The 27135-nt window shown below is 36.2% G+C and overlaps 1 protein-coding gene across 6 annotated transcripts; it reads left to right on the plus strand.

Annotated features, from left to right (window-relative positions):
• Positions 1–2100: 2100 nt before the first annotated feature.
• Positions 2101–26796, plus strand: PNISR (PNN interacting serine and arginine rich protein). 6 transcript variants are annotated; one of them, XM_024759330.1, is made up of 13 exons: positions 2101–2203; positions 8757–8837; positions 10604–10722; positions 12167–12355; positions 13726–13949; positions 15400–15571; positions 17268–17458; positions 20225–20362; positions 21522–21621; positions 22352–22405; positions 23473–23643; positions 25120–26206; positions 26454–26796. In XM_024759330.1, exons 3-13 carry the CDS (start codon positions 10635–10637, stop codon positions 26482–26484), a joined length of 2445 nt encoding a protein of 814 aa, XP_024615098.1. In that variant the 5' UTR covers positions 2101–2203; positions 8757–8837; positions 10604–10634; the 3' UTR covers positions 26485–26796. The 6 variants fall into 6 exon arrangements, with proteins under 6 accessions (XP_024615098.1, XP_024615099.1, XP_024615097.1 ...); XM_024759331.1 differs by having other exon boundaries at positions 2104–2203; positions 10584–10722; XM_024759329.1 differs by having other exon boundaries at positions 2104–2203; positions 10608–10722.
• Positions 26797–27135: the final 339 nt, after the last annotated feature.

Here is a 27135-nt window from a genome sequence, read left to right on the forward strand (position 1 = left end):
AGTCTGGTGTTGAAATACAAGTGCCTGATGATGTCTCCTTCGAATCCTAAAGTTACAGGGAAATCCTAGGTGAAAGTAATGAGGGAAAGGGAACTATGGGACTGTAAAACTCATTTCCTGGTCTGGCAAACAGTGATTGCTGAGAGTGCCTCGTTAAACTGGCAGAAAGAACAAACGTGAGTTATTTAATAATTCTCTCATTCGACAAATGGAGAACTTTCTGTATGCTAAGCAGTATGCTGGCCAGCTGGAGAACAGAGATGGGAAAAACAAAAAACAAAAAACTACCAGAAAACTGCTTCAACTTTACTAGGGAAACAAGCAAACAAATACAAGATGATTATAGAAAGTGGGAACATATGAAAGTTTCTCTAGGGCAATCAGGTTTCACAAGGAAGATAGAATGTTTCTCTGATTAGAATGTTTCTCAGAGAAACTTGAAAATCAGGCCCTGGGCAAAAACTTGGAAAATGATCACAGAGCAAAATCAGAGACGACCACTGATAATATGTGGTACATCTCCTAGTTTTTGTTCCATAAAGTGATTTAAAAAACCATACTAGGGAATTTCCTGGCGGTCCAGTGGTTAGGACTCCGTCCTTTCACTGCCCTGGGTCCAGGTTCAATACCTGTTGGGGGAACTAAGATCCCACAAACCGCAGGGCTGGCCAAAAATACCCCAAAATAAATAAAAATCGCACTAGACTGTTGTGTCATCCTTTTGTGTGTGTGTGTGCGCTTTTTTTGTGAAATTATGGAAAGGGTCAAAGGAACCAAATTTTCTTTTTGCCTCCAGTAATACTATGCCCTCACATTATTGTGTTGGTAGAGGTGTAATTAGTTATCGTTTCTCCCAAGATGAAGTTGTATGTTGTGGGCCACTTGGATTTGAGGACCAGCGAATCTTTAGCTATTGAGGACTTTGTTCTAACGCTGATGCAGGAGAATCTGGGTTTCAAGTGTTTCTTCAAGAAGACTGGATTTCATGCAAACAGGATCTATTCTCACGTCTATCTTTATCTTCTTTATCCATCTAGATGTATTCGTAATATTTTATTTCTACTGTTATTTGCTCTTTCTTTTGCACAATTCCCAATGAAACAATTTAGATACTTGGTGCGCAAAAGTTTCATGTTACTCTCTAGAAAGGCACTTTCCAATATTTATTTCCAACATTTATTCTCCAATGTATCTTCGGAACAGTTTTATTTTCTTTGTAGCTTCTAGCCTGGAAATCGATACTTTTGATACCTGAACGTCGTTCATATTAAAACACCATGGCATCAAAGTATTCCATTCGAAGAGCTGAATTGCGTAAGTCCTGTCGGGAGGCCATCTTGTGGTTGAGAGAAAGGGGCAGCAGGATGGAAACGGGACGTCTCCGCCACTTTACCCTAAAGGTCCTGGGGAGGGAACGAAACAACAGGACTAGCAGGGCGAGGCAGAGCTGAGCAAGTGTCCCCGGAAGGGGGCGCTATGTTTTCGAGGTTAACAAAGAGTGACCGCTGCGGGGGTCAGCTAAGGTCTCCGCTATAGCTACCATCTACACCGGTCACTTCACCAACGTCCCGTCTCCCTGGAGGCGGAGCCCTCGGAGGCGCTCCGTGAGACACAAGCCGGGAGTATTCCGGAAGTTCGGGGCAGACTCTGGTCGGTGTGAAATACGGCTAAGGGCGCACCGAGCAACCCGCCGGAGTCGGTTCATTTGACCCTGGGGCCCCTCCGTAGTCTGAAAGGAGTGCCGCGAACTCAAGCCACCTTTTCGGAAGGGAACATACCTCCCCTTGAAGGAGGATCACGTTGCTAAAGTAAAAATTTTGAGCGCGCTCTGTACAGAACACTCAAACTCTTGGCTTTCTGCCCACTGTAAAGATAAAAGTGGGTCGGGCATGGCGCTGGCTACGTTAAAAGGTAACGTACAGGAATGTCCAGACATTTGCATGGTGCTGACTACATAGTCGAGCTGGTTTTGCCCATAACAAAAATGGCGTTGAAACAATGTTAACCGGGTACAGTCACGTGGTCAAAGACCTGGCTGGGGGACAGTATGGCTTCAAATGACAAACGGATGTTATTATTATTCACTTCCGGGTGAGACTAATCGGGCGCCATCTTGTCTTGTTCGCGAAGAAGTAGAAGCATCGAAAGGGTTGGAGAGGTATTATAGGAACGGTGGCGACACGGTGTTCCGGAATCAGAGTGGGTAAGTGGTGGAGAACGATTAGGCGTGGGGACTTTCCGGTTCATTAGAATCTTCTTGGTTTCTGTGGCGAAGGTAGTATAACTTAAACACGTAGGCTGCGTACGCTGCCTGGCGCGACCGCTGGAACCTCATCTCCCTTAAAGCGGTGGCGTCCGCTTGACTTGGTGAATCACGGCGCTGCTCCCGGTTTAAAGGAAATGTTCGTATTAAGGAGAGTGCTCGCGACCTCTCCCTCTAACTGTGAGAGTTCCCTCTAGGAAGAGAAGGGAGTGATTGTTGGGCTCCCGACCGGCCGTTAAGCACTGCGCGTGCGCAGTGGGAATCCCCCCCCCCTTATGGGGAGGGGGTGCAGGGGAGCAGAGGAAGAAGGGGCCCGGACCTGGACCTTCTCTGCTGTTCACCTCCGATTCCGCAGGCGCAGCGAAGGGCAACGGTGTCCTTTTAACTAACTACAGTTAGGTTCCTTAGTTTGTATTAACCTTGTGTTTTTAAAGTCATAGACACTGTGTTAAGTAAGGTTCGGGAAAGAAGGAGGTAGCTTCCAACGTTTCAGTTTTATTATCCTGTGATGGATATTTTTGTCATCTGAACATCATGGGTACTCGACACATTTTGGTTGTTGGTGGTTAATTCATGGAACAACAAAATAAACTTGGAATTTCTGGTTTGAGTGCAGCAAGGCAAACGCAACAAAAACCGGAACCTTGAAGGTGTTTTGTAAGGTGTTACGTGGCTGTAGGTAAGGTAACAGTAAATCAGTTCTTTTAAGATGGTGTTGATTGAGACTGTATGTTAAAATTTTGTTGTTGTTGTTGTTAATAGACTTTGCTTTTTTAGGACAGTTTTGATTTACAGAAGAATTGAGCAGATAGTACAGAGTTACCATATGAACTACCCCCCAACCCCCCTCAGAGAGGTTTTCCTATTGTTAACATATATTAGTATGGTACATGTACATTTGTCACATTGAATGGACCAATATTGACACATTATTGTTATTTAAAGTCCATAGTTTATTCACATTTCCTAAGTTTAAACCTAATGTCCTTTTTCTAGCCCAAGATCCTATTTAGAACACCCTATAACATTTAATTGTCATGTGTTCTTAGTCTTCTTTGGTTGTGACAGTTTTTCAGGCTTGTTTTCTATGACTGTTACAGGCTGAAAATTCTTACAGTGAAGACCTAACTTCAGTGTCTCAGAATATGACTGTATTTGGAGATAGGGTCTTTAAAGAAGTAAAATGGGGTCATTAGGGTAGGCCCTGTGTGCTATAATGGTGTCCTTATAAAAAGAGCAGTACACAGAGGGAAGACCACATAAAGACAAAGGTAGGAGACAGCCATCTACAAGCCAAGAAGAGAGGCCCCAGAATGAAACCCACCCTGATGACAGTTTTATCTTGGACTTCTAGCCTCCAGAACTATAAGGAAATAAATTTCTGTCGTTTGAGCTACCCAGTCTGTGGTACTTTGTTATGGCATCCCTAGCAAAGTAATACAGTGACCTTGACAGTTTTGAGGGGTACTGGCTAGGGATATTGTAGGGTGACCTGCTATTGGAATTTGTCTGATGTTTTTCTCATGATAAGACTGGTATTAGGGGTTTTGAGGAATAAGATCACAGAGGTAAAATGCCTTTTTCATCACATTCTATCAAGGCTACATACTATGAACATGACTTATCATGTTGATATTGTCCTTGATCACCTGCTTGAGGTAGTATTTGTCTAATTTCTCCACCGTAAAGTTACTCTCCTCTGTCCACTCCCTCCTTTCCATATTGTACTCTTTGGGAAGGAAGTCCCTTTGCACAAAGCACACTTAAGGAGTGGAGAGTTAAACTCTCCCTCCTTTAGGGTGGAGTATCTACATAATTTATTTGGAATCCCTCCGCATGGAAGATTTGTCTCTTCCCTCCAATTTATTTATGTCAGTAAGGATTCAATAGATCTTTATGTCATAATTTGTGTTATAATCCAGTACTACTTTATTTTATTGCCCAGATTGTTCCAGTTTTGGACATTGGTAGCTCCTTCAGTTGTCTACTGTGCACCTTTGACATGCCCGCATCTTCCTCCTCCCCCCTTTTTTCCCCTCCCCCTTTTTCTGAGCATCTTCTTACTTCCTGGCACTACAAGATGCTCCAGGCTCATTTTGTGTATTTCTTGCCCCAGTTCTAAGAATCAGCTATTTCTCTAATGATCCCTGATTCCTTTCCTTTGTTAGAGAATGGTATTAGAACCAAGACATGTGTTCTTGTTGCCACTGAGGGGTTGTTTCCTTTAGGCTTTTTACATTTCTTTTTTTTTTCTTCCAAATTTATTTTTCAATTACCACTTTTTTTTGGTATCTATAACCAAAGTATTCAATTCTCCAATATTTTTTGACTACCTTTCTTGAGCTGCAGACTACAAAGTATTTCAGTATATACTAAAATGCATGTCACATCAAGTATCAAAAAAGGTTACTACCTTTCAAATAATTACAAGATTAACTTTGTTAGTGCCATTTCCACCTAATCTGAATTGATCCAAATGATTTCTTTTTGACTTTGAGATCCATTACCTGGAGTGTAAGACTGAAATGGCAGGGGAGAAGAGGATTGTTGCATTTTGTGGTTTCTAAACTTTGTGTTTGATGTGAGAAACATTTCATTATATGCACCAAAGGATGGGTGTGTTACTGTATTTCTTTGATTTTGCAATTGATGCTTAAGGGCTTTAAAACAAGCACTACAGTTTCATTCTCATTTATCTGTCACATGGTCTAAGGGATGACTTTTGCAAATATTAATGTTTGTCATTTAAGCAAGTAATTTTAAGAACCTCAGAGCAATGAATGTTCTAATATAGAGTCATCTAAGAAATAAGATAAATGACACTCATTTCTGGCTGTGTTAGTTTCTTAGGGATGCTGTACCAAATTACCACAAACTGGCCTTAAAACAACAGAAATTTGTTCTTTCACAGTTCTCCAGGCTACAGATATGACTGAAATAAAAGTTTTGGTAGGCTCATGCATGTGTGCTCGACAGCCCTCTCTCTCTCTCTCTCTCTCTCTCTCTCTGTCTCTCTGTCTCTCTCTCTCTCCCCGTTTCTTTTCTTTTCTTTCTTCTCTCTTCTGTCTCTCCTCTAGGGGAGGATCCTTCCTTGCCTCTTTCTAGTTTCTGTTGGTTCCCAGCAATCTTTGGCTTTCCTTGGCTGTAGACACTTTATTCCAGTCTCTGCTTCTGTAGTCATGTGGCATTCTCCCTGTCTTGTGTCTTCTTCTAAAAGCACTAATCATTACTGGATTAGGACCTGCTTTAATCCAGTATGACCTCAACTTAACTGGACTACGTTTGCCAAGACCCTATTTCCAAATAAGGTCATGTTCACAGTTAATGGGAGTGGAGGTAGGACTTCAACATATCTTCTAGGGGGACACAAGTCAATCCATAACACTGGTCAAATTCATAAACTAGATTTTTATAGCTCTGTGCGATAATGTGCATAATCTGCAGCAAATCCTGGTTGTTGATCTTTCTGTTCTTCCCAAATCCCAGTTGTTTCCAAGGAAATAGCAATTAATTTAACCCTGTAAAGGGAAAGTCTTGTAGCCTGGCTCATCAATTATCACATTTCTCTAAACTTGAGAAATGGAGCTTAAGAATCTTTAAAATTAAAGCTAAAGGAAGAATAAATAAATTGGAATTGATTTTTGATGTTATAAAGTCAGAGTAGCAGTACTAGAGTTTCATCTTCATTGTTGAATATTAATATATTTACTTGATAATAAATTTCAGTGAATGAGTAAATTATTTTACCACTTAATATGGGCAAAGCACTTTGGAGAATTCAAATAACTATTAAGACATTTCCACTGCCCTCAAGAAGATTCTCGTTTGAGCCAAGACAAAATACGTGAAGATTTTCATGACCAGCTTCCTGATTCTTCGTATCTTAAAAAATCTGTAGTAGATTTATTTTAAAAAATACACACTCATGGTTAAATAATTCAAAGAATATAGAAAGATAGTGAATAAAAAATTAAAATTAACTCATCTCTGTTTTCCCTTTCCAGAGCTTACCAATTTTAAGAGGTTTTTGGTAATTTAGGAATTTTCTATACTAAATTGTGTTCTTCTTTAAAAAAAAGGAACGTCAAGTGGCATCATTATTCATCCTGTATCACATGATTTTTTTCACTATACAATTCATAATACAGTTCGTACATCAGTGTATGTCAGCATATAAAAGTCTACTTTATTCATTTTAATGGCTGAATAGGAGTCCACTGTATGGTTCACTCTTATCTCACCTACTGCCCTTTGAGTGTCTCTGAAAGCAGATGTTCACTGTTACAGACATGCTGCAGGTTTTTGAGTTACATGGTGTGTATGCTCATCCATGGTTTTAAGTCCTTGAAGTGGAGTTGCTGGGTCAGAGGGATGATTATTTACAATTTTGATAAAATACTTTAATGCTAACTTGTCTTCCAAAAAGACTGAACATTTGGTGTTTTACCTACACCCTTGTTCAATACACCCTCTGTAGCCAAATAAAGTTTCTCAATTGCAGATTTAATTGAAGCATTTTATTAAATAGCTTCTTACTTCTTACTTCCTTGACTTTTACTGTTACCTTCTTTGCTGCGTTTTATTCTGCTCTGTTTCTCACAGTTCACATCCTTTCCATATTTTTCTCAGCCTAAGTGTATCAATCATTGTATTTGAATAATAGCGTCTATAAAAACTTTAGGGGGAAAAGAGCTTTGGAAAGCATAGTAAAACTAGAAGCGGTTGGTTTTAACAAACAGAAAAATGGCTACAAATAATACAGATCACTCTTGAAAATATGCAAGTAAAAGCTCTTTGTGCGTAGGAAAACATGGAAGTTTTTGTTTTGTTTTAATAAAAGCTGCAACCTATGATATTGTGAGAAGTAGGGACATTCCAAAGATAAAATGAAATCTGGATAAGTCTTAGATTGCTTTAAGAGAAGATAATGGAATTGAGTAGAAGTGGATTGGCTTGATCACCCGTCCCCACCTCCAGTTGTAAACTTGAGTGCTATCAAAAACAATACTGAGAAAGTCTTAGTGGTGATATTGACCACTACTTATTGAAGCTTTCTGTGCCAAGTTTTTATATGTTTCCCATTTAATCCTCACAGTAACCCTATGAGGTAGACATTTATTACATTCACCACTTTACAGATGAGAAAACCAAGGATTAGAGAGTAGTTAATTTGCACATATTCACACAGCTAGTGAGTGGTATAGGCAGGCATCATGAACCAGGGCTTGTGTTCTTAAGTCTAGGTGACAAGTGGTAATCAGAAAACTTAAAAGGGGAATTGAAAACGTTGGTCGTGATAACCATTAAACAGGAGTAAGTAAAAGAAACTTAGTTTAGAGTGATTTCTAGAAAAGTAAGTCTATGTATTGGAAGGGATGATAGGGAGTCAATATACATCATTTTCATCATTAAAGTGGTTTTATTGTGTGCACATCTATTTGCAACTCCAGTACGCACTGTGTAGCGCTAGTTATAATGCCTACATTGTATGAGTTTACAACCTGCGACAGAAAAATCTATGCACTGAACTCTGATGTGCTATTAGAGCTTTGGAAAACATAGCAAGCTCTGCTTACACCAGCTTTTTTGGTTCTCCTGTATATAGTCAACAGCTTTCTTATCATTAACCTTTAAAAGTAAACAGAGGGAAAGAAGAACCTATAGACCATTCGTTTATTCATTTGCTGCTTAGTGACTGCTGGTCACTTGCTTTAGGGCAGCAAGAAGCTGTCTGGTACCTTTGGAAGGTAAAAAGATGAATGCATTTGTCTTTCTATCAGCTTTAAAAAGGTATTAATCTGGGTATTAATCTGGGGACTTCCCTGGTGGTCCAGTGGTTAAGACTTTGCCTTCCAGTGCAGGGGGGTGCAGGTTTGATCCCTGTTGGGGAGCTAAGATCCCACATGCCTCATGGCCAAAAAACCAAAACATAAAAACAACAGAAGCAGTAATGTAACAAATTCAATAAAGACTTTAAAAATGGTCCACATCAAAAAAAATCTAAAAAAAAAAAATCTAATGGGAAGAAGATGAAACCGTTTGAGGGACAAGTTGTTCTCACCTTGCTGATGTAATTTTTAAACTTAGAATTCCATAGAAAAATCTGAATTTATTACCTTATTTGTACCATTTAAGTTCATATCAGATGGATGAAATCTTTTAAAATGTTTGTTGTTCCTTTTTTTCTCAGCATATATAACAATTCCTAAATTGCTTGACATTATTTTGTATTGTTAATGAATTGTTCAAGTAAATAAAAAAGATATTTTTGAAAGAAAAATGTTTTTAAAGCTTTGCCTTCTCATTTGTGATGTACCTGTTTCCCTTAACTTTATAATGGTAAATCTTTTCTCATTATAAAATTAATGGAAGAGAAAGTTCAAATTAATTTGGAGATGATCACACTTCCGTGTTGCAGCTCTAGAATTTATTTTTATTAGTTCAAATAGCTCTTCATAATTTAAGTGCAAACATACACTTTTTTTTTTTTCAGGGCGTAAGTAATCTTGCTGCTATGCTTCCAAGCTGTCGTTCTGAATCAACCTAAATTTTAAACAGAAGGTGAACCTCTGAGGTCAGTCAAAATAGCAGTTGGTATTTCTTCTGGGTGTTCCTCTTTATTTATTTAGTTACCTTTTAATTAAAGTTAATTAAAGTTTTCAAGAGTGCTAATGAGTTATTGGTCTTTAAAGGGCTTTAAAGGTATAGTAAGTATTTTTAGCTTGGAATTGATACCCAGTACAGTTGTTGGCCTCAGGTGTGGTACTATTTAGTGCCTATTTTGCCGTATTCTAATAATCCCATTATAATAGAATATTGTACAACTAGAAGATAAGTGCACTTGACTCATAAGTAAACAAGGTATAACAAAGGAATGCATCTTTCCTAATGTACAGTGTTCTTCAATTGAGAGGTCAGGATCTGCCATTGACAGAACTATGTAACATTCTGAGAATGCTGCAAAGACTGGTTGCAAGCTCTAAGAGCCTGGATTGTAGTAGCCAATTGTCGTATTAAAGTTGGTGTCTGTTACTTCCTTAATATCTGGCTTTCCCACTTTTTGTGACCCTGCAATAAATACTAAGGCGTAGTTTTGTATTATTTTTAGAATAGAGGAAAAGGTCAGTCTGACAGGATTCATTTAGTAAACATTTATTTAATGCCTGCTATGTGCTAAGTCCTGGGGTACAAAAATGAAGAAACATACTCTGCTTACTATGTGTGTCATTGGTTCTTGAATAGGGTTGTATATCAGTGTTGGATGAAGTACAGAAATAAAATGACTGTAAGCATTTAAAACTTTTTATTATGGACGTTTTCAAACTAGTTTACAGATAAGTAAACTAGTGATGAACCCCCCTGCCCCCATACTCATCACCTAGATTTAATAGGTATTAATGTATGTTTTTCCCCTCTTCTTTTCCATGTTAATTATATGTTAAGAAACCTGGTCTTGGGTAGTTCCCTGGTGGCCTAGTGGTTAGCATTCCGGGCTTTCACTGCAGTGACCGGGTTCAATCCCTGGTCAGAGAACTGAGGTCCCACAAGCTGTGCAGTGCGGCCCCCCACCAATAAAAAGGAAAGAAAAGATACCTGGTTTTGTGGACTGTCTCACCTTCTAGATTTGTCTGATTGTTTCTTTTGATACTATTTGGCCAGTACCTTTGTCCCCTAATAACTTCTTTACACTGAAAGTGAGAGCTGAAAGCTCAATTGGATTCAGGTAAACATTTTTGGTGAAAATATTCATAGTGATTCTGGGGATGTAATTTTGTATCTCGTGAGGAGACACTTAATCTGTAGAGATGATATTTCGGCAACCTTTGAATTTTTGATTTCCCATCAACTTTTCTTCAAAGACTGCCTGAATCAGCTGTTTTTATTAGGTTTGACAATATGGCAATTTTCTAAGTCTTTTCTACCTTATGCATTCATTAACTATAATTTATAAGGAAGAGTTTTCCTTCATTAGCTAGAGCTATTTGGTTACCCTCTTCAGTGAGCCTTGCTTTGAGGGAGGCTAAATCACTTTTTTTAAATAATCTTCAAAATAATTACATTTTCAGAGAGTTATATTGGGAAAAATTATATTTTTTCCCCCTTTTGAGCTAAATTGAATAGAGCTGTGCTTGCCCCCAAACTCTTGACATCAGCATTAACATGAAATTTTCTACTCTTGCTTGCCAACTAAAAAATTCCAATTGCCTTTGGCAACCTTTTGAGCAGAATTTTAGAGCTCTGATCACATAAATGTATCATCATATAATAATTTCTGATGTGTGAGCTTTAACATTAAAGAACACTCATTCTCATTTTTAAGCTATGTTTATTTTGTTGAAGACAGAAAACCAGATACACTTTAAAAGTCAGGATGTGGGATCAAGGAGGACAGCCTTGGCAGCAATGGCCCTTGAATCAACAACAATGGATGCAGTCATTCCAGCACCAGCAGGATCCAAGTAAGGAAACAAATTAAATTTGGGGAGCGGGGGAGGGGTGTGTATAGAGATGAGTGGGACATAGGCACTGGAATTAAGGGAGGTAGAGTTGGGATTGGTTTATTGGATCATTTTATGGTCAGATTTTAATTTTTTCTTGTAAATAATCTTACCTAGCATACATATTAGGGAATGGATTTCCCTTTGGAAGATTTCCTCAAAGAGTAGAAAGCTTTATGTAGATTTTAATATTTTTAAAACTGATTTAGTTCTTGTTTTCTAAAGAAAGAGGAAAGTCTTAAATGTGTTGCTTAATCATACTTTTGTTAATTCGGTATCTTAAAATTCTATGTAGATCATAGTCAACTGATGGTATGCTGTATCATTTTTAAATTTCTCTTTAATATGGAATATTTCAAGCATATACAGATGTAGAAACGAGTATAGGGAGCCCCCATTTATTACTTAGCTCCTGCAGTGGTTAATTCATAGCCAATTTTAACCTGATATGACCCCTTACACTGTCCTGCCTTGACTGGGTTAATCTTATCCTATTTCTTTTTTTTAATAGCTACATAGCATTCTGTTATAGGACTGTACTGTAATAAATCCACTTTTAGATGATAGATTGTCTGTGACTTTTTGCTTTTTGAAGTCATTCCCATAATTTTGTATATGTACCATTATTACTTGTCCAATTATTTTCTTAGGAAAAAAAAATCTAAGAGCTAGGTTTGATAGATCACAGTTGTACGTTTAAAAGTTTTAGATGTACATTGTCAAGTTTAACTTCATTTTCATCAAAAGGTATGAGAATGTATTTATTTAATCTTTGCTAAACTGAGATGTAAAAAACTGTATCTTAATCTACTTTGTTTACTTTATTAATAGAATTAGATCTTAAAATGTTAACTATAGATATATGATGAAAGGAGGAACTTTAAGATAGCAGAAACAATGAATTTTGAATAAAGAATGGCTAAGAAGTTGTTAAGGAGATATATTTTGACTAGAGAAGGGAGTTAAAGATGCTAAAGAAGGGTGACTGAGAAGGAACGAGAATAGCTATCTATATTCACGTGAGGTATATAGGATCCAGAATAGACCTGTTAGAGAAAGAGTGAGGTTAATCATTTGTTTTCATAGTGGTTTAAAAAAGGAATAAGAGTTTTAAAAAATTCAGTAAACTTAAGGTGCAGGGAATAAATTTTCTTATGAGTTAATATTAGAAATTGGTTAAGTGTTTTTGTGGATGTCTTAAGTAATTTTCTGAATGTCTTAAGTAATTTTTATTATTTTATAGCCTGAGTATGGGTTATTTTTATGTATTATTTTCAACTATAACATTGTGTAATATTTAAAATCTCTAGTAAGGAATAACTGAGAAGCTTGTTTTACATAGAGGCACTGTTTTTTTAGCTCCTACATTCTGAATGCCAAATTCTGCTATGTTAAATTATGTTAGGCCAGATTGACTGGGCTGCATTGGCTCAAGCTTGGATTGCCCAAAGAGAAGCTTCAGGACAGCAAAGCATGGTAGAACAACCACCAGGAATGATGCCAAATGGACAAGATATGTCTACAATGGAGTCTGGTCCAAACAATCATGGGAATTTCCAAGGGGATTCGAACTTTAACAGAATGTGGCAACCAGGTTTGTTGTTTATGTTTTCCAAATTTTAGGACTATTTTTAAAATAAAATGAGGATTAAAATTAAATTGTTTAATTTGCTTAGTTTTATGACTTCTTGAAATTAATGCTTCTTAAAGACTAGGCAGTTTCAATTATATTTGACCTTGAAATTTTGTGGTTAAAATTATTCTATACTCATCTGCTAGCATTGTGGCACTCAGTTTGATTCTTTTCTTGGTTCTTCATTCCTAGGCTGACAGGGGCTGGGAACACTGGAAACCTCACTTGGCATCTAGGGAAGAGAGCATTCTATGTCTCTCTGTTGCAACCTCTGGCCTTTTCAGCAGCAGCACTGGCAGAGCAAAACATGTCTAGTCTCTAATTAAAGAAAAATTGTGTCACTATGTGACAAATTAGTCTGTCAAATATACTCTGCCCCTACCATCCACCCATCTCTCTCTTCCCTTTTTTTCAGATAGTGAAGATCTTCCATAAGTTTTTATCTGTTTATTTTTTTTTGTTTGTTTGCTTTTTTACTTCGCAGTATGACTAGGTTCCTTGATGCTAGTTCAGTTTTCTATGACTTGTGTTATTAATTATTTAACAGTCACTTCACATTTTTATAGGTGAATCTTATTTTGATTATGCTAATGGTGGAGTCATAGCTCCTTTTCTTTATTAGTACTTATTGTTTCTCAATGTAAGAATGGAAAACTCAGGAAGTAATCCTCTAATATCACTTTTAAAAGAATAACGAATATTCTAATCTTTAATACTGAGAAGTAGTTCATTTCTAGTTTTCTGGAGTCTGTGCCAAATTTTCCCACATTTGAAAATGTTTTGGTTCCTAAGTTCATCAGTGATTCACCCTGGCATTCCCACTTCCCCAACTTTACTCTGCTGGTGTTCTTTGTGTCCCAGGCAAGTGATTTACCTCTGTGTGCCTCAATTTCCCTTCCTGAAATTGGCAAAAATAGTACCTGATTTCTCCCTACCTCACAGGGATGTTGTGAGGATAAATGTGTTCACGGAAGAAAGAAATTATATAAAAATCTCAAGGTATTATTTTTATGGTATTGTTACTGAACAGAAATAGAAAAATTCAACAGAAGATTGCTTTGGATTTTGTTATGTTCATTAAAAATAATTTTGGGCATTTGGTTTCCATTTGTTTAGGATATGAATTAGAGTGGAAGTTAGCTCATTCGAATTATTTATTAGATTAATTCATTGCTTATTTTTAAGGTATACAAAAGAAATTGGACCAAGAAGTCATAAATTTTTTAATGTGTTTCTTTACTGAAAAAATGTAGCTTTCTTGAGATCTTAAAGATGTGTGCTGATTTTGTTATAACCCCTGTTGAATGTTTTTATGCCTAAATCCTGAATAGAATGGGGAATGCATCAGCAGCCCCCACACCCCCCTCCAGAGCAGCCATGGATGCCACCAACACCAGGCCCAATGGACATTGTTCCTCCTTCCGAAGACAGCAACAGTCAGGACAGTGGGGAATTTGCCCCTGACAACAGGCATATATTTAACCAGAACAATCACAACTTTGGTGGACCACCCGATAATTTTGCAGTGGGGCCAGTGAACCAGTTTGACTATCAGGTGAAAGATATTTTGTTGCTTTAATATTGTAGATGTGCACGTAATCCATTCTTTGGAGGTGTCTCATCAAGAGTACCTAAGATATGTGTTTCACTTTTCAGTCTTGTACAGATAAGCACATATTATGTCTCAAAAAAAGTTATCAGTTTTTGAGTATTAAAATCATTAGATTTTTATTTTCTGGTTTTTGATTTGCTTAGGAAAATGGTATAAAGGATTGTTAGGGAAAAATTTGGATAAATGCAAAATGTGTAAGTGCAATAGCTATATGATGTTTTGTTTTCTAATTTCAAGATGGTACCTTTAAATATTAAATAAAGTTTAGAAAATGCACGGTAGTTGAATACATTATTTACCAAAAATTATGGTTAAGACATGAATAAAATACATGAAGAACATAGATCATCTTCCTAAATGCAATTCCTTCGGCTATGTAGAGTTAAGACATTTTCTAGTGTTGTCGTTTTTTTTCCATTCTGACATGACATGTTAATGGAATTGTACATAATTTTCTTTGTAGCATCTAATTCATTCCTAGGGACATAGAACTCTATGGGGAATAGTGTCGTTAAGAGGGGCTATATTTTCTCTAATCACTCTGCCAGGGTCCACCCTTAAATTATAGTGCTAGGTGTCATTTTGAAATAATTGATTGCAATCGTTACCTTTAAACTGAGCTATCATTTAAAATTTTGGAAAAAACTCATTTCACTAATTGTATGGATAATGGTCATAATCGTAAACAGTATTCACCTTGAGACAGTAATCCTCTTATTCATTCAGATACTTTTTGTATATGAATATTTGGTATACAGATAGGACAGTTTCTCTTTGTTTTGAAAAAATGTAGTAGTGGGGAGCTTCTACTTACACAACATTTGCTTGGTAGATCCCCATGCTAACAAGACAAAGAGCTCTGCTGGCATCTGGCTTAGAAAAGCATCTGAAAATGGCAAAGTTACAAAAAAAAAAAATATAATGTTATGATTCAGTAGCTTTTATCTTAGCTTAAAATAGATATTTCTTGCAAGATGATAGAAATAAGTTCATAACTAGGAAGTTGGAATTGATTTAAAACTTTTTTTTCCTGTGGTTTTCTAGTTACAGAAAAACTGGCATTTATTTGATTTCTTGGTAGTGGAAGGATATAAATGGATTCAGAATGAAAAAGCTCATTTATATATCCTTTTTTATACTTCTTGAATATAGTATATTATCAGCTGGATTTTATATGGCTCTTTGCATTTACGTAGGCAGAAAATCTTTATCTTTCTTAGGAAAAGTAAGCCTAGGTTCTTGGGGCTACAGAAATATCGGTGGATATTAGAACCATGGAATTCTTGGATTTGCTGCACACATGGATTTCTACTGTCCCAGTTCATAACACACGTGTGTCCCAGAGAGTATGTTGTATTAATGTGAAGAAAAATAAACTGCAATACTCTTTCAGCATGGGGCTGCTTTTGGTCCACCGCAAGGTGGATTTCATCCTCCTTATTGGCAACCAGGACCTCCAGGACCTCCGGCACCTCCCCAGAATCGAAGAGAAAGACCATCATCATTCAGGGATCGGCAGCGCTCACCTATTGCACTTCCTGTGAAGCAGGAGCCGCCACAAATTGGTAGCTATTTAAGTTTAGTGAACCACAATTGGCATGATTTTTTGATCATGTAAAAAGGATGTTTTCTTTTCTTAAATTGTTCTAATACTCTGATATGTTAGGAAATGATACTTTAAAATCCTATCTTTTTATAGTCATAAACCTTAAAATTATAAAAAAGATGCATGCTATCTAAAATCTTTAAAGTTTTGAATATGTTTCTTTAAAATGAATCTTTACCTTAAACTCCAGGTTTTGTGATGAAATTTAAATTTATTGTGACCATAGCATGTTGATATTTCTTCAATGTTGATAGCTACATTATGCCAGTATATGATCAGTTCCCCCTTTAAAACCTCCTGTTTGTTCTCTATGGACTCTTTGCACTCTCAGTTCATCTGATATTACTGCTGTCAGATTAATTTATTTCACTTTCCATAGTGATGCATCGGCAGGCGGACTCTCAACCACTGCGCCACCAGGGAAGCCCCTAAAATCCTATCTTTTTATAGTCATAAACCTTAAAATTACAAAAAAGATGCATGCTATCTAAAATCTTTAAAGTTTTGAATATGTTTCTTTAAAATGAATCTTTACCTTAAACTCCAGGTTTTGTGATGAAATTTAAATTTATTGTGACCATAGCATGTTGATATTTCTTCAATGTTGATAGCTACATTATGCCAGTATATGATCAGTTCCCCCTTTAAAACCTCCTGTTTGTTCTCTATGGACTCTTTGCACTCTCAGTTCATCTGATATTACTGCTGTCAGATTAATTTATTTCACTTTCCATAGTGTTTGGCAGAAAATTTTAATTTTTAAATAACATAATAGAACTAGTTTATTGCAACTGACAAGTTACATATTTATGTTCCTTTTTATCTGGACATCCAAATCTAGCACTTAAGTCTTTCTCTTTTTTTTTTTTATCACAAAGTAGACATTTTAGAGAGATTCTAACTTCTGTTTTAACTTAAGGAATAATATTAGTTCAGATGAATTCTTACTGTGAAGGCTTGTGGTTTTGTTTAATTCTGTTCTGTTTTCACATTTTAGGAAGCAGCATAGTATAACAGTTGCCTCTGAATTAGCCCACATCACTACTTATTGTCTTTGTAACCTTGAGCACATCACTTAATCTCTTTGAGCCTCGGTTACCTCACTTAAAAAGAGATGGAGTAATAGTAGTGCTCTTTTAGGGCTTTTGGGGATTAAGAGAGAGATGATGGACTTCCCTAGTGCCTTGGCACATTATAAGCATTAAGGCAGTGTTCACTCTTGCTATTAAAATTGATGATTTTAAAGAAAAGCATTATGTTTAGTGGATTTTTTTATTTTTGGCGGTACGTGGGCCTCTCACTGTTGTGGCTTCTCCCGTCGCGGAGCACAGGCTCTGGACGCGCACAGGCTCAGCGGCCATGGCTCACGGGCCAGCTGCTCCGCGGCATGTGGTATCTTCCCGGACTGGGGCACGAACCCGTGTCCCCTGCATCGGCAGGCGGACTCTCAACTACTGCTCCACCAGGAAAGCCCTGGTGGATTGTTTGTATTACCACTGCCTTGCTGGAGAATGATAGTATTTGTCACTAGCACTCAAGCGGCACCAGAATTATTTTTTAAGTTACAAAGATTGTAGAAATTTAAGAATAAGAAACTCATGCATTTACAGTTTTTACTTAGCTGACTTACGAATATTTTGTCCCACGTGAAACAGATGCAGTAAAACGCAGGACTCTTCCAGCTTGGATTCGAGAAGGTCTTGAAAAAATGGAACGTGAAAAGCAGAAGAAGTTGGAGAAAGAAAGAATGGAACAACAACGTTCACAATTGTCCAAAAAAGAAAAGAAGGCTGCAGAAGATGCTGAAGGAGGAGATGGCCCTCGTTTACCTCAGAGAAGTAAATTTGTAAGTAGACACTCCTGACATAAAACTCCTTGTGACATCTGTGTGAAAAGTTAGTTGACTTTTTCTGTCTTATTTGACTTGGTATGATAATCTCTAGGTCCATCCATGTTACTGTAAATGGCATTATTTCTTTTTTATGGCTGAGTAATATTCCATTGTGTGTATATGGAATATTACACATGCACACCACGTCTTCTTTATTCATTCATCTGTCAGTGGCCATTTAGGGTACTTCCATGTCTTGGCTACTGTAAATAGTGCTACTGTGATCATGAGGGCGCATATATCTTCCTGAATTAGATTTCATCTTTTCTGGATATATGCCCAGGAGTGGGATTGCTGGATCATATGGGAACTCTATTTTTAGTTTTTTAAGGAACTTGCATACTGTTTTCCATAGTGGCTGCACCAATTTACATTTACAAATATCATATGATATCATTTATATGTGGAATCTAAAAAAACAAGATACAAACGAACTTATTTATAAAACAGAATAGACTCACAGACATGGAAAAACTTATGGTTACCAAAGGGGAAAGGTGGGGGGAGGGATAATTTGGGAATTTGGGATTAACAGATACACACTACTATAAGTAAAATAAACAACAAGGACCTAGTGTATAGCACAGGGAACTTTGTTCAATATCTTGTAATAACCTATAATGGAGAAGAATCTGAAAAAAAAATAGGTATACTGAATCACTTGCTGTACTCCTGAAACATTGTAAATCAACGATACTTCAATTTTAAAAAAGTACTGAAATAAATAGATATTAATTTAGCTTATAAAAAAGTATTAGAGTAATATCCTTGAGATTACTTTCAGTAAGTATATTGGAGATTGTTTTTATGTATGTATTGTTGAGGGTAGTAAGGAGAAAGGGGACAGCAAATTTATAGAACATTTCATTCCAGAGAGAAATTATTCATTGGGGTGCTAGATAATAGGCTTTACTTTGACTAACAAGTCTGTGTTCTTTTGTTGTAGTACAGCTAACTCCTTAGTGATGGACTATAAAACAGAACTATACTTACACCAAAGGATGTAATAGCTTTCATAGTTTTTGACATAGGCGCTGAAAGTAACATAAAGTTTTAACTCTTTAAATCTCCATCAGTGGGCTTCCCTGGTGGCACAGTGGCTAAGAATCCGCCTGCCAATGCAGGGAACACGGGTTCGAGCCCTGGTCCGGGAAGATCCCATGTGCCGCGGAGCCACTAAGCTCGTGAGCCACAACTACCGAGCCTGCGTTCTAGAGCCCGCGAGCCACAACTACTGAGCCCACGAGCCACAACTACTGAAGCCTGCGCACCTAGAGCCCATGCTCTGCAACAAGAGAAGCCACCACAATGAGAAGCCCACCTACTGCAGCGAAGAGTAGCCGCTGCTTGCTGCAACTAGAGAAAGCCCGCATGCAACAATGAAGACCCAATGCAGTCAAAATAAATAAATATTAAAAAAAAAAAAAAAGAATTCCATCAGTTAGATGGCATTGAGTGGCTTAGAAATTTTTTTGTTTAGCAACAGTATGCTCCTAGATGGTATGACAGCCACAGCACTGGCCAGTAATGCAATTCAGGAAATGGTTCTTCCTCCCAAGGCCATTTTCTGCTTCAGCAATAAGTCTCAAAGACAGCAGATTAACTAGACTTAAGCAGATTGGCTTTGCTTAAATTCCATGAGTGCCATAAATTACTTTTATTTTTTAACAAAAGAACCATGACAAAGATGTGATTTTATTCTGGGTGTTATACCGGTAAGAAACAACAGGCTGCCACTATTAAAGTTCACCTTTAACAAAGAAAAAAAAATTTTTTTCAAAAGACATGAAATAGTGGATTTTCAGGTTTGATGTTTTTTTTTAAGTGTCAAAAAAACTGGAGATTATCCTCCCTCTTCTCCCAGATGCTTTTGGACTTGTGTCACATGTGTCTTCCCCTGGTTCAAATAGTCTTTCCATAGTTGTATTTAGGTGATCACCTTGTCTTTTACTTAGTAGGATTGTTAGAGTGACTATGGAATACTTCTTTGCCTAAAGAAGAGTCCCCTTTTTAAGGTATGCTCTCTGGATACTGAAAACCTAAAACCATTCAGAGAGACAAACTGCTGGTATTTCCTCTATCTGAAGTAGACCTCATTTCTTGCTTATCTGTCTGTTACGTAGCTAAAAAAAAGCAAATTTCACTAGCTAGCTGATATCTGGAAACTGACTTTAGATTTTTAAGTCACATGATTTTAGGTAAATAGCTTACATTTACAGCTGTAAAAGTTACACTGAGGGCTTCCCTGGTGGCGCAGTGGTTGAGAGTCTGCCTGCCGATGCATAGGACACGGGTTCGTGCCCCCGTCTGGGAAGATCCCACATGCCGCGGAGCGGCTAATAATATGACTGTGGTGCATTTATCCAAAATTCTACACGCCACTCATGTCAGGACCATCATATATAATGGATATTAATTAAATCAGTCTCTGGGCCTGATGTGCTTCTAGTTATTTATAAAATAAGGTAAAACTTAACTAAGGAAAAAAATTGAAAAATAATTGAAATTGATTCTCATAAGTCATCTTGTAGTCTTAATATTTCTTCTCAGGTAACATTTTAAATGAAATCTATAGCACAAAAATGTAATTTAGAGAAATTTCATTTTTATATATCTGTTTCATAGACTTTAATTTGGGTTTTAAAATAGAATATATAAGATAATTATTTTATATTATAAGTATGAATTTGGGCTACCTGAAAGTGCTATTACTTTTTTTAGGATAGTGATGAGGAAGATGAAGACACTGAAAATGTGGAGGCCGCAAGCAGTGGAAAAGTCACCAGAAGTCCATCTCCAGTTCCTCAAGAAGATCAAAGTGAACCAGAAATGACCGAAGAAGAGAAAGAGTATCAAATGGTAGAACATTAAATTTCTTACCTTTACCATGTACAGGCTTAAAAAAATTTTTTTTTAATTGAGGTGTAATTGACATGCTACATTATATTATAGGGTTTATCTTGTTTATAATTTTTTTTAATTATTGGTTGGCTATCAAACTTGAGAGAGAACTTGTGGAACAGTTATAAAATGTATATTTGCTGGGTGATAATGTCCGCAAAATCCAAGTAACATAATAGGAAATCACAGCTTATAAAGCAGTTATTTAAGCACATTTTTAAACAGTGTTTTACTACATGAGACCCAAGAGAACATTTATTATTTTTCTAAAATGTGTTTTTTGAATACTGAAAAAGATTAAAAGGCTGCATAGAAATATAAATTTAGGAAGCACTGGATTGAACACAGTTAAACATATTTCTTCATTGCAAGATTTCTCAAAGACTTCAGTGCCTATAATGTGTATTGTCAGTTTCTGAGATTGGGAATATAATGTGCTGCGTTTCTCATATTGAAAGACCAGTGATATTTGAAATGTCTTTAGATGAAGCTGATTCAGTATACTCTTATTTTAGTAGATGAGTAATCTGAATCCCAGAGAGGCCCACATTTGAAACAGCTGTTGGTAGCCAAACCAGTGCTAGAATCCAGCTCTTATTTCAAGTCGATTGTACGCTGTGCTATAGTAATCAAGAAAAAAAGGACTTCATCTCACAGAATGGAATGACTGCCTTTTTGTTATTTTCCTTGTTTTTTTCCCCTCAAATTTTACTTTGAGCTGAGGGTTAATGTAAGTTCCTAAGTGACATAAGAAACTAGTATTGTGCTGCTTACTAATAATATTATCAAATGAAGGGATGTTCCTCTCAAAACACTTGTGGAAACTTTTATTAATAGGAACTTGAAAAAAATACTTTGTCTCTAGAATTAGAATTCAGTTTCTCTACTATACAGATAAATTCATATATATATTTTTTAATCCACATGATTTTAAAATTTTTAAAGTTTTGATAATACAATAATTTTCAAGATACTCTATTCCTTGGAATAGCTGGTCTGATCTCTTCTCTAAAAATGTTTTATAAAATGGCTTTGCCTTTTAATTTTTTTGAAAATGTCAAACTGTATCAGTAGCTATAATAAATTAGAAAAAAACATATAAAATATCCTTCCTTAGATGTTGCTGACAAAAATGCTTCTGACTGAAATTCTACTGGATGTCACAGATGAAGAAATTTATTATGTAGCCAAAGATGCACACCGGAAAGCAACGAAAGGTATATTGTGGGTGTTCTTGGTTCTCTTTTTCTGGGGGTCTTTTGGTTTTGGTGGCTACTTTGGACTTTTTTTGTTGTCCTTGTTGAATTACTAGCAGATTTTGAATATTCTCTTGCATGTTTTAACTCTTTGGGAAAGGTTAGATTTGTAGACACCATATTAAAAACTATACAGATATTTTTGTTTTATCCAACCTACCTGAGGACAGATTAGCAGTTTTGCTGTTCTATAAAATGTATTGTGGAAAATTCTTGATGTTCAATTTCACCTGATTTTTTTATATATATATAGATACCATGGTATTGGTATATGATTTCTAATATAATTAGTTTGCCTAATGAATTATGAACCTTCAGAATTTTCACAGTTTACCACTTATAATATTTACAGAAGCAGCTAATGTCCCCTCCCCCCCATATTTTTAATAACACTTAAAAAGTATATTGAAAGAAAAATTTGAATTATGGGCCATACCTAAAAAAAAAAAAAAAATACCACTGTACTGGTCAACATTTTTCCTCATTATCAACCAATTTCAGCTCACATCAGAATTATAATTTCAAGGCCAGACATGCTACTGGTTTAAAATGAATGTTATGTTTTTAATGTTTCTTCTCTCCCCAAAAAGCAGCAATAGTAGTAGATTTAACAATACCATAGACTCTCATGACTATGAAATCGTGGCTATTTGTGTTAACATGTTGTTCCTGTTGTTGATGTGATACAAAGCTCCTGCAAAACAGCTGGCACAGTCCAGTGCACTGGCTTCCCTCACTGGACTCGGTAAGTATTCTCCTTATTTGTGAGAGGGCCTTAAAGGGAAAAATGACACCTGTCTCTCTACGTGTTCTGTTTTGAAACTGTACTAGTCCTACACGGTTTATAAAATTTAGGTTTTAGGGTTATAGCCTCTAAAAGGTTTTTTTTTTTTTTTTTTACTAAAGCATTCACAGTGGGATTATTATAAATGTGGTGACTAATTCATAGTTTATTAGTACAAGTTATAATAGTTCATAATTTAGCCATGATAGCATTTAAGCTCACTTTCAGAATTATTACATACATGCCATAGGGAAAAACCTATCCACTATTGCTCTTAAGGACCTTTATTTAGATTGTGTTGCAGCAAGTCAAGTTTTTACATAGAGGAAAGGGTTTATCTTACAGCATGATAGTACTGATGTGTTCGTAATTTGCAATTTGCATGATATATTATCAAGTATATAAGAGCTTGAATTTGCCTTTTCCACATCATCATTTCAAATTAATATTTGTGAGGGTCAACAGAAATGGGTAAAACCAAATGCCCATGTGATTTTGTTATGATTACTATTGTAGATCACTTCAGGGTGGGGAGCAGTTTTAGCACCATACCATTTCTGTATCAGTGAGAATTACAGTATTCCAACTTTGTTAGGAAAAAAATATTTAGCATCCCTTGGATTTCTAAGCTTTGAATAATGAAAGAGTTAATTTTAGAAATATTTTCAGGATCATCATAAATTTGAGTAAGGTAGTTTGAATTGATTATGCTTTAGTAAGGCTTTGTTACTGCCCTATTAAATGGCTTTGTTGGTTAGCATGGACAGTAAGACAGTCATTTTCAAGATTCCCTTATGGTGAGAAATATATGAAATATTCTTGAAAGAATAAGATACTAAGTATCAGTTTTCTTGAGGATTCTGTGTTCTCATTAAGCATTGTAATTTATACTCCTCCCCACCCCGAATAAGCATATTCTTCCAAGAAAAAGCAATGAAAAAAGAAATGAGCTTTCTTCTCGGACCTTAAAAAGTTTTTAGTGCCTAGAATAATTTTTACATATGATAGACTGGGCTTTATGCACACAGGTGGACTGGGTGGTTATGGATCAGGAGACAGTGAAGATGAGAGGAGCGACCGAGGTTCTGAGTCATCTGACACTGATGATGAGGAATTACGGCACCGAATCCGGCAAAAACAGGAAGCTTTTTGGAGAAAAGAAAAAGAACAGCAGCTGTTACATGATAAACAGATGGAAGGTATATCTTTTAGACTCAATGTTTGTACAGTTCTGTTCATATTTCTTTTTTTGAATTTTATTTCTTTTTTTTGCGGTACGCGGGCCTCTCACTGTTGTGGCCTGTCCCGTTGTGGAGCACAGGCTCCGGATGCGCAGGCTCAGCAGCCATGGCTCACGGGCCCAGCTGCTCCGCGGCGCGTGGAATCTTTCCGGACCAGGGCACAAACCCATGTCCCCTGCATCGGCAGGCGGACTCTCAACCACCGCGCCACCAGGGAAGCCCCATATTTCTTTTTATTTTGTAACCAACTTAAAAATACCAAACGATAGAATCAAGGCTAGATTATAAATAATATGTGATGTAACTGAAACTAAGGTGTTTTGGCTCATTTGCAGTTTTTATCAAAGTTAAAGTCAAAATTGATTGTAAAAAGTTATAGTTTATAAAAGTTTTTTTGTTTTGTTTTGGGAGACATTAGTTCCATTGGCTGTAAGTTAAGCTATTTAGTGTATTTTTATTTCTTATTAAAGTTCTTAACAGGACTACCCTCGTGGTCCAGTGGTTGAGACTTCACCTTCCAATGCAGGGGGTGCAGGTTTGATTCCTGGTCAGGGAGCTAAGATCCCATGTGCCTCAAGGCCAAAAACCCAAAACATAAAACCGAAGCAATGTTGTACAAATTCAATAAAGACTAAAAGTGGTCCACATCAAAAATTCTTTAAGAAAAAAAAAAGTTCTTAAAATGAAAAAACTTTTGAAAGGGGAAATATATTGTAAACTATTGAAAAGTAATTTGTAGCTAGCATATTTAAGGATAATAGAGGACTTTTTAGAAGGTTTTTTATGTAAAATGCTGTACATGTATACAGTTTTAGTTTATATAATGATACTAGGAATAATGAAAGAATATTTATTTAGAATTTCTTTTTTGAAAAGTCTTATTTGGACAATTTGAGAAGTAATTATTAAGAGTTAACAGCCAAAAATCTCCTATAAATTACTTACTTACCTTCAAGTTGCCTTACTGTACAAAAGGGAAATCTTTTCTTACTTGCTTTACTGTACCTCTACACTTTGGTACTCTATTGCTGTACTGTCCAGGAAGGCAGCTAACTGCATGTAGCTATTGAGCATTTCAAATGAAGCCAGCGCAAATTGAGATGTGCTGTAGGTATAAAATACACACTGTATTTCAAAGACTTTACATTAAAAAAAAAAAAAGCAGAATATCTCAATATTCTTTTTAACTGATCACATGTTGAAATGATAATATTTTTTATATGTTGGGTTAATAAAATATGAAAATCAGTTTCACCTGTTTCTTTTTACTTTTTAAATGTAGCTGTTAAAAAACCCTGAATTGCTTATTGCATTCTATTTCTGTTGAATAGTGCTGCTGTATTTTTGTAGTCTGATAGCTTGAAATTTGGTAGCATGGGAGTGTTTTCATTGCACGTTTGCCTTTCTTACTGTTTTTGTCTTTTTCTGTTTCAGAAGAAAAGCAACAAACAGAAAGGGTTACAAAAGAGATGAATGAATTTATCCATAAAGAGCAAAATAGTTTATCACTACTAGAAGCAAGAGAAGCAGATGGTGATGTGGTTAATGAAAAGAAAAGGACTCCAAATGAAACTACGTCAGTTTTAGAACCAAAAAAAGAGCATAAAGAAAAAGAGAAACAAGGAAGGAGTAGATCAGGAAGTTCCAGTAGTGGTAGTTCCAGTAGCAATAGCAGAAGTAGTAGTACTAGTAGTACTGTCTCTAGCTCTTCGTACAGTTCTAGCTCAGGTAGTAGTCGCACTTCTTCCCGATCTTCTTCTCCTAAAAGAAAAAAGAGACATAGTAGGAGTAGATCGCCAACAATTAAAGCTAGGCGTAGTAGGAGTAGAAGTTACTCTCGCAGAATTAAAATAGAGAGCAATAGGGCTAGAGTAAAGATTAGAGATAGGAGGAGGTCTAATAGAACTAGCATTGAAAGAGAAAGACGAAGAAATCGAAGTCCTTCCCGAGAGAGACGTAGAAGTAGAAGTCGCTCAAGGGATAGGCGAACCAATCGGTCCAGTCGCAGTAGGAGTCGAGATAGGCGTAAAATTGATGATCAACGTGGAAATCTTAGTGGGAGCAGTCATAAGCATAAAGGTGAGGCTAAAGAACAAGAGAGGAAAAAAGAGAGGAGTCGAAGTATAGATAAAGATAGGAAAAAGAAAGACAAAGAAAGGGAGCGTGAACAGGATAAAAGAAAAGAGAAACAAAAAAGGGAAGAAAAAGATTTTAAGTTCAGTAGTCAGGATGATAGGTTAAAAAGGAAACGAGAAAGTGAAAGAACATTCTCTAGGAGTGGTTCTATATCTGTTAAAATCATAAGACATGATTCTAGACAGGATAGTAAGAAAAGTACTACCAAAGACAGTAAAAAACATTCAGGCTCTGATTCTAGTGGAAGGAGCAGTTCTGAATCTCCAGGAAGTAGCAAAGAAAAGAAGGCTAAGAAGCCTAAACATAGTCGATCGCGATCCATGGAGAAATCTCAAAGGTCTGGTAAGAAGGCAAGCCGCAAACACAAGTCTAAGTCCCGATCAAGGTAGTATACTTTTTAAAGTATTTTGTCTGATTTTTAAAAAAAAAAATTTTGACTGAATTTATGCAAAGTTGAAAGTGTCCTTTCTCTCTCTCTCTTTAATAAACTCAGTTTGGTACTTGATAAATGATCATAGTCTTAAGTAATTTTAGAAATCCTATATAATATTATTTATTTGAAAATTGCAGATTCTTTAGTATAAAATACATTTTTATTTTTAAATTTTATCTTTTCCCTTTCTTTTTTTCAGATCAACAACCCCTCCCCGTCGTAAACGCTGAGGAATGATGTGGCAAGAATGCCATGATGTTTAAAAAATTCCATGAGTTTTAAGGGCTTGTCTCATTATAGAGGCACATTGTGGCTGTGTAGGTGAAACCAGAATTTTTTTTTTTTTTTTAATCTGTAAATAGGTGTACTTTTTCCAAATGCTGCTCCAAGTTACTTAATAGGATTTCTTTGTATTACATTTTTTCAAAAAATAGTGCATAATAAGACTATAAACATGCCATTCTCTTTCAGCTGTAATGTTCTTAAAATTATTCTTGAATGTACTGTGATGTCAATAAAGCTCTTTAGTTCATTTTTGTTAACCTCTTGCACATTAATTTTATGATTTTAATCTAAGGAACGTACTTTTATAAAAAGGCAGCTGGAGTTTTGTATAACAGGTTTTAAAGGTACTTCCTCTCATCTCCCCCAAAGAAAATGGTTTTAAATTAATAGTTTGTCAAAATCTGTAAATTGTACCCATGGATTTTTGTCAAATTTTAACTATAAGGGTGTAGAAGAGGGCCAGAAATAGATCTTTACGTTCATTTGACAGCTTTCTAAACTTTTCTTCCTGTTTTGGGGATTTTCAAGTAATATGTTCTCTGTGTGTATAAAGTATGGTTCACTCCTGTAAAATGAAATTGCTGGAATCAATCAGA

Source organism: Neophocaena asiaeorientalis, unplaced genomic scaffold (genome assembly GCF_003031525.2).
Source record: "Neophocaena asiaeorientalis asiaeorientalis breed wild unplaced genomic scaffold, Neophocaena_asiaeorientalis_V1.1 scaffold505, whole genome shotgun sequence".
Classification (NCBI taxonomy): Eukaryota; Metazoa; Chordata; class Mammalia; order Artiodactyla; family Phocoenidae; genus Neophocaena; species Neophocaena asiaeorientalis.

Excerpts from the sequence above, each read along its gene's own strand:
- PNISR (XM_024759330.1), top strand. The coding sequence starts at position 10,635 with ATGTGGGATCAAGGAGGACAGCCTTGGCAGCAATGGCCCTTGAATCAA. Across the intron at positions 10,723-12,166 it reads CCAGCACCAGCAGGATCCAA|GCCAGATTGACTGGGCTGCA; the intron begins GTAAGGAAACAA and ends AAATTATGTTAG. Across the intron at positions 20,363-21,521 it reads AAGAGAAAGAGTATCAAATG|ATGTTGCTGACAAAAATGCT; the intron begins GTAGAACATTAA and ends ATCCTTCCTTAG.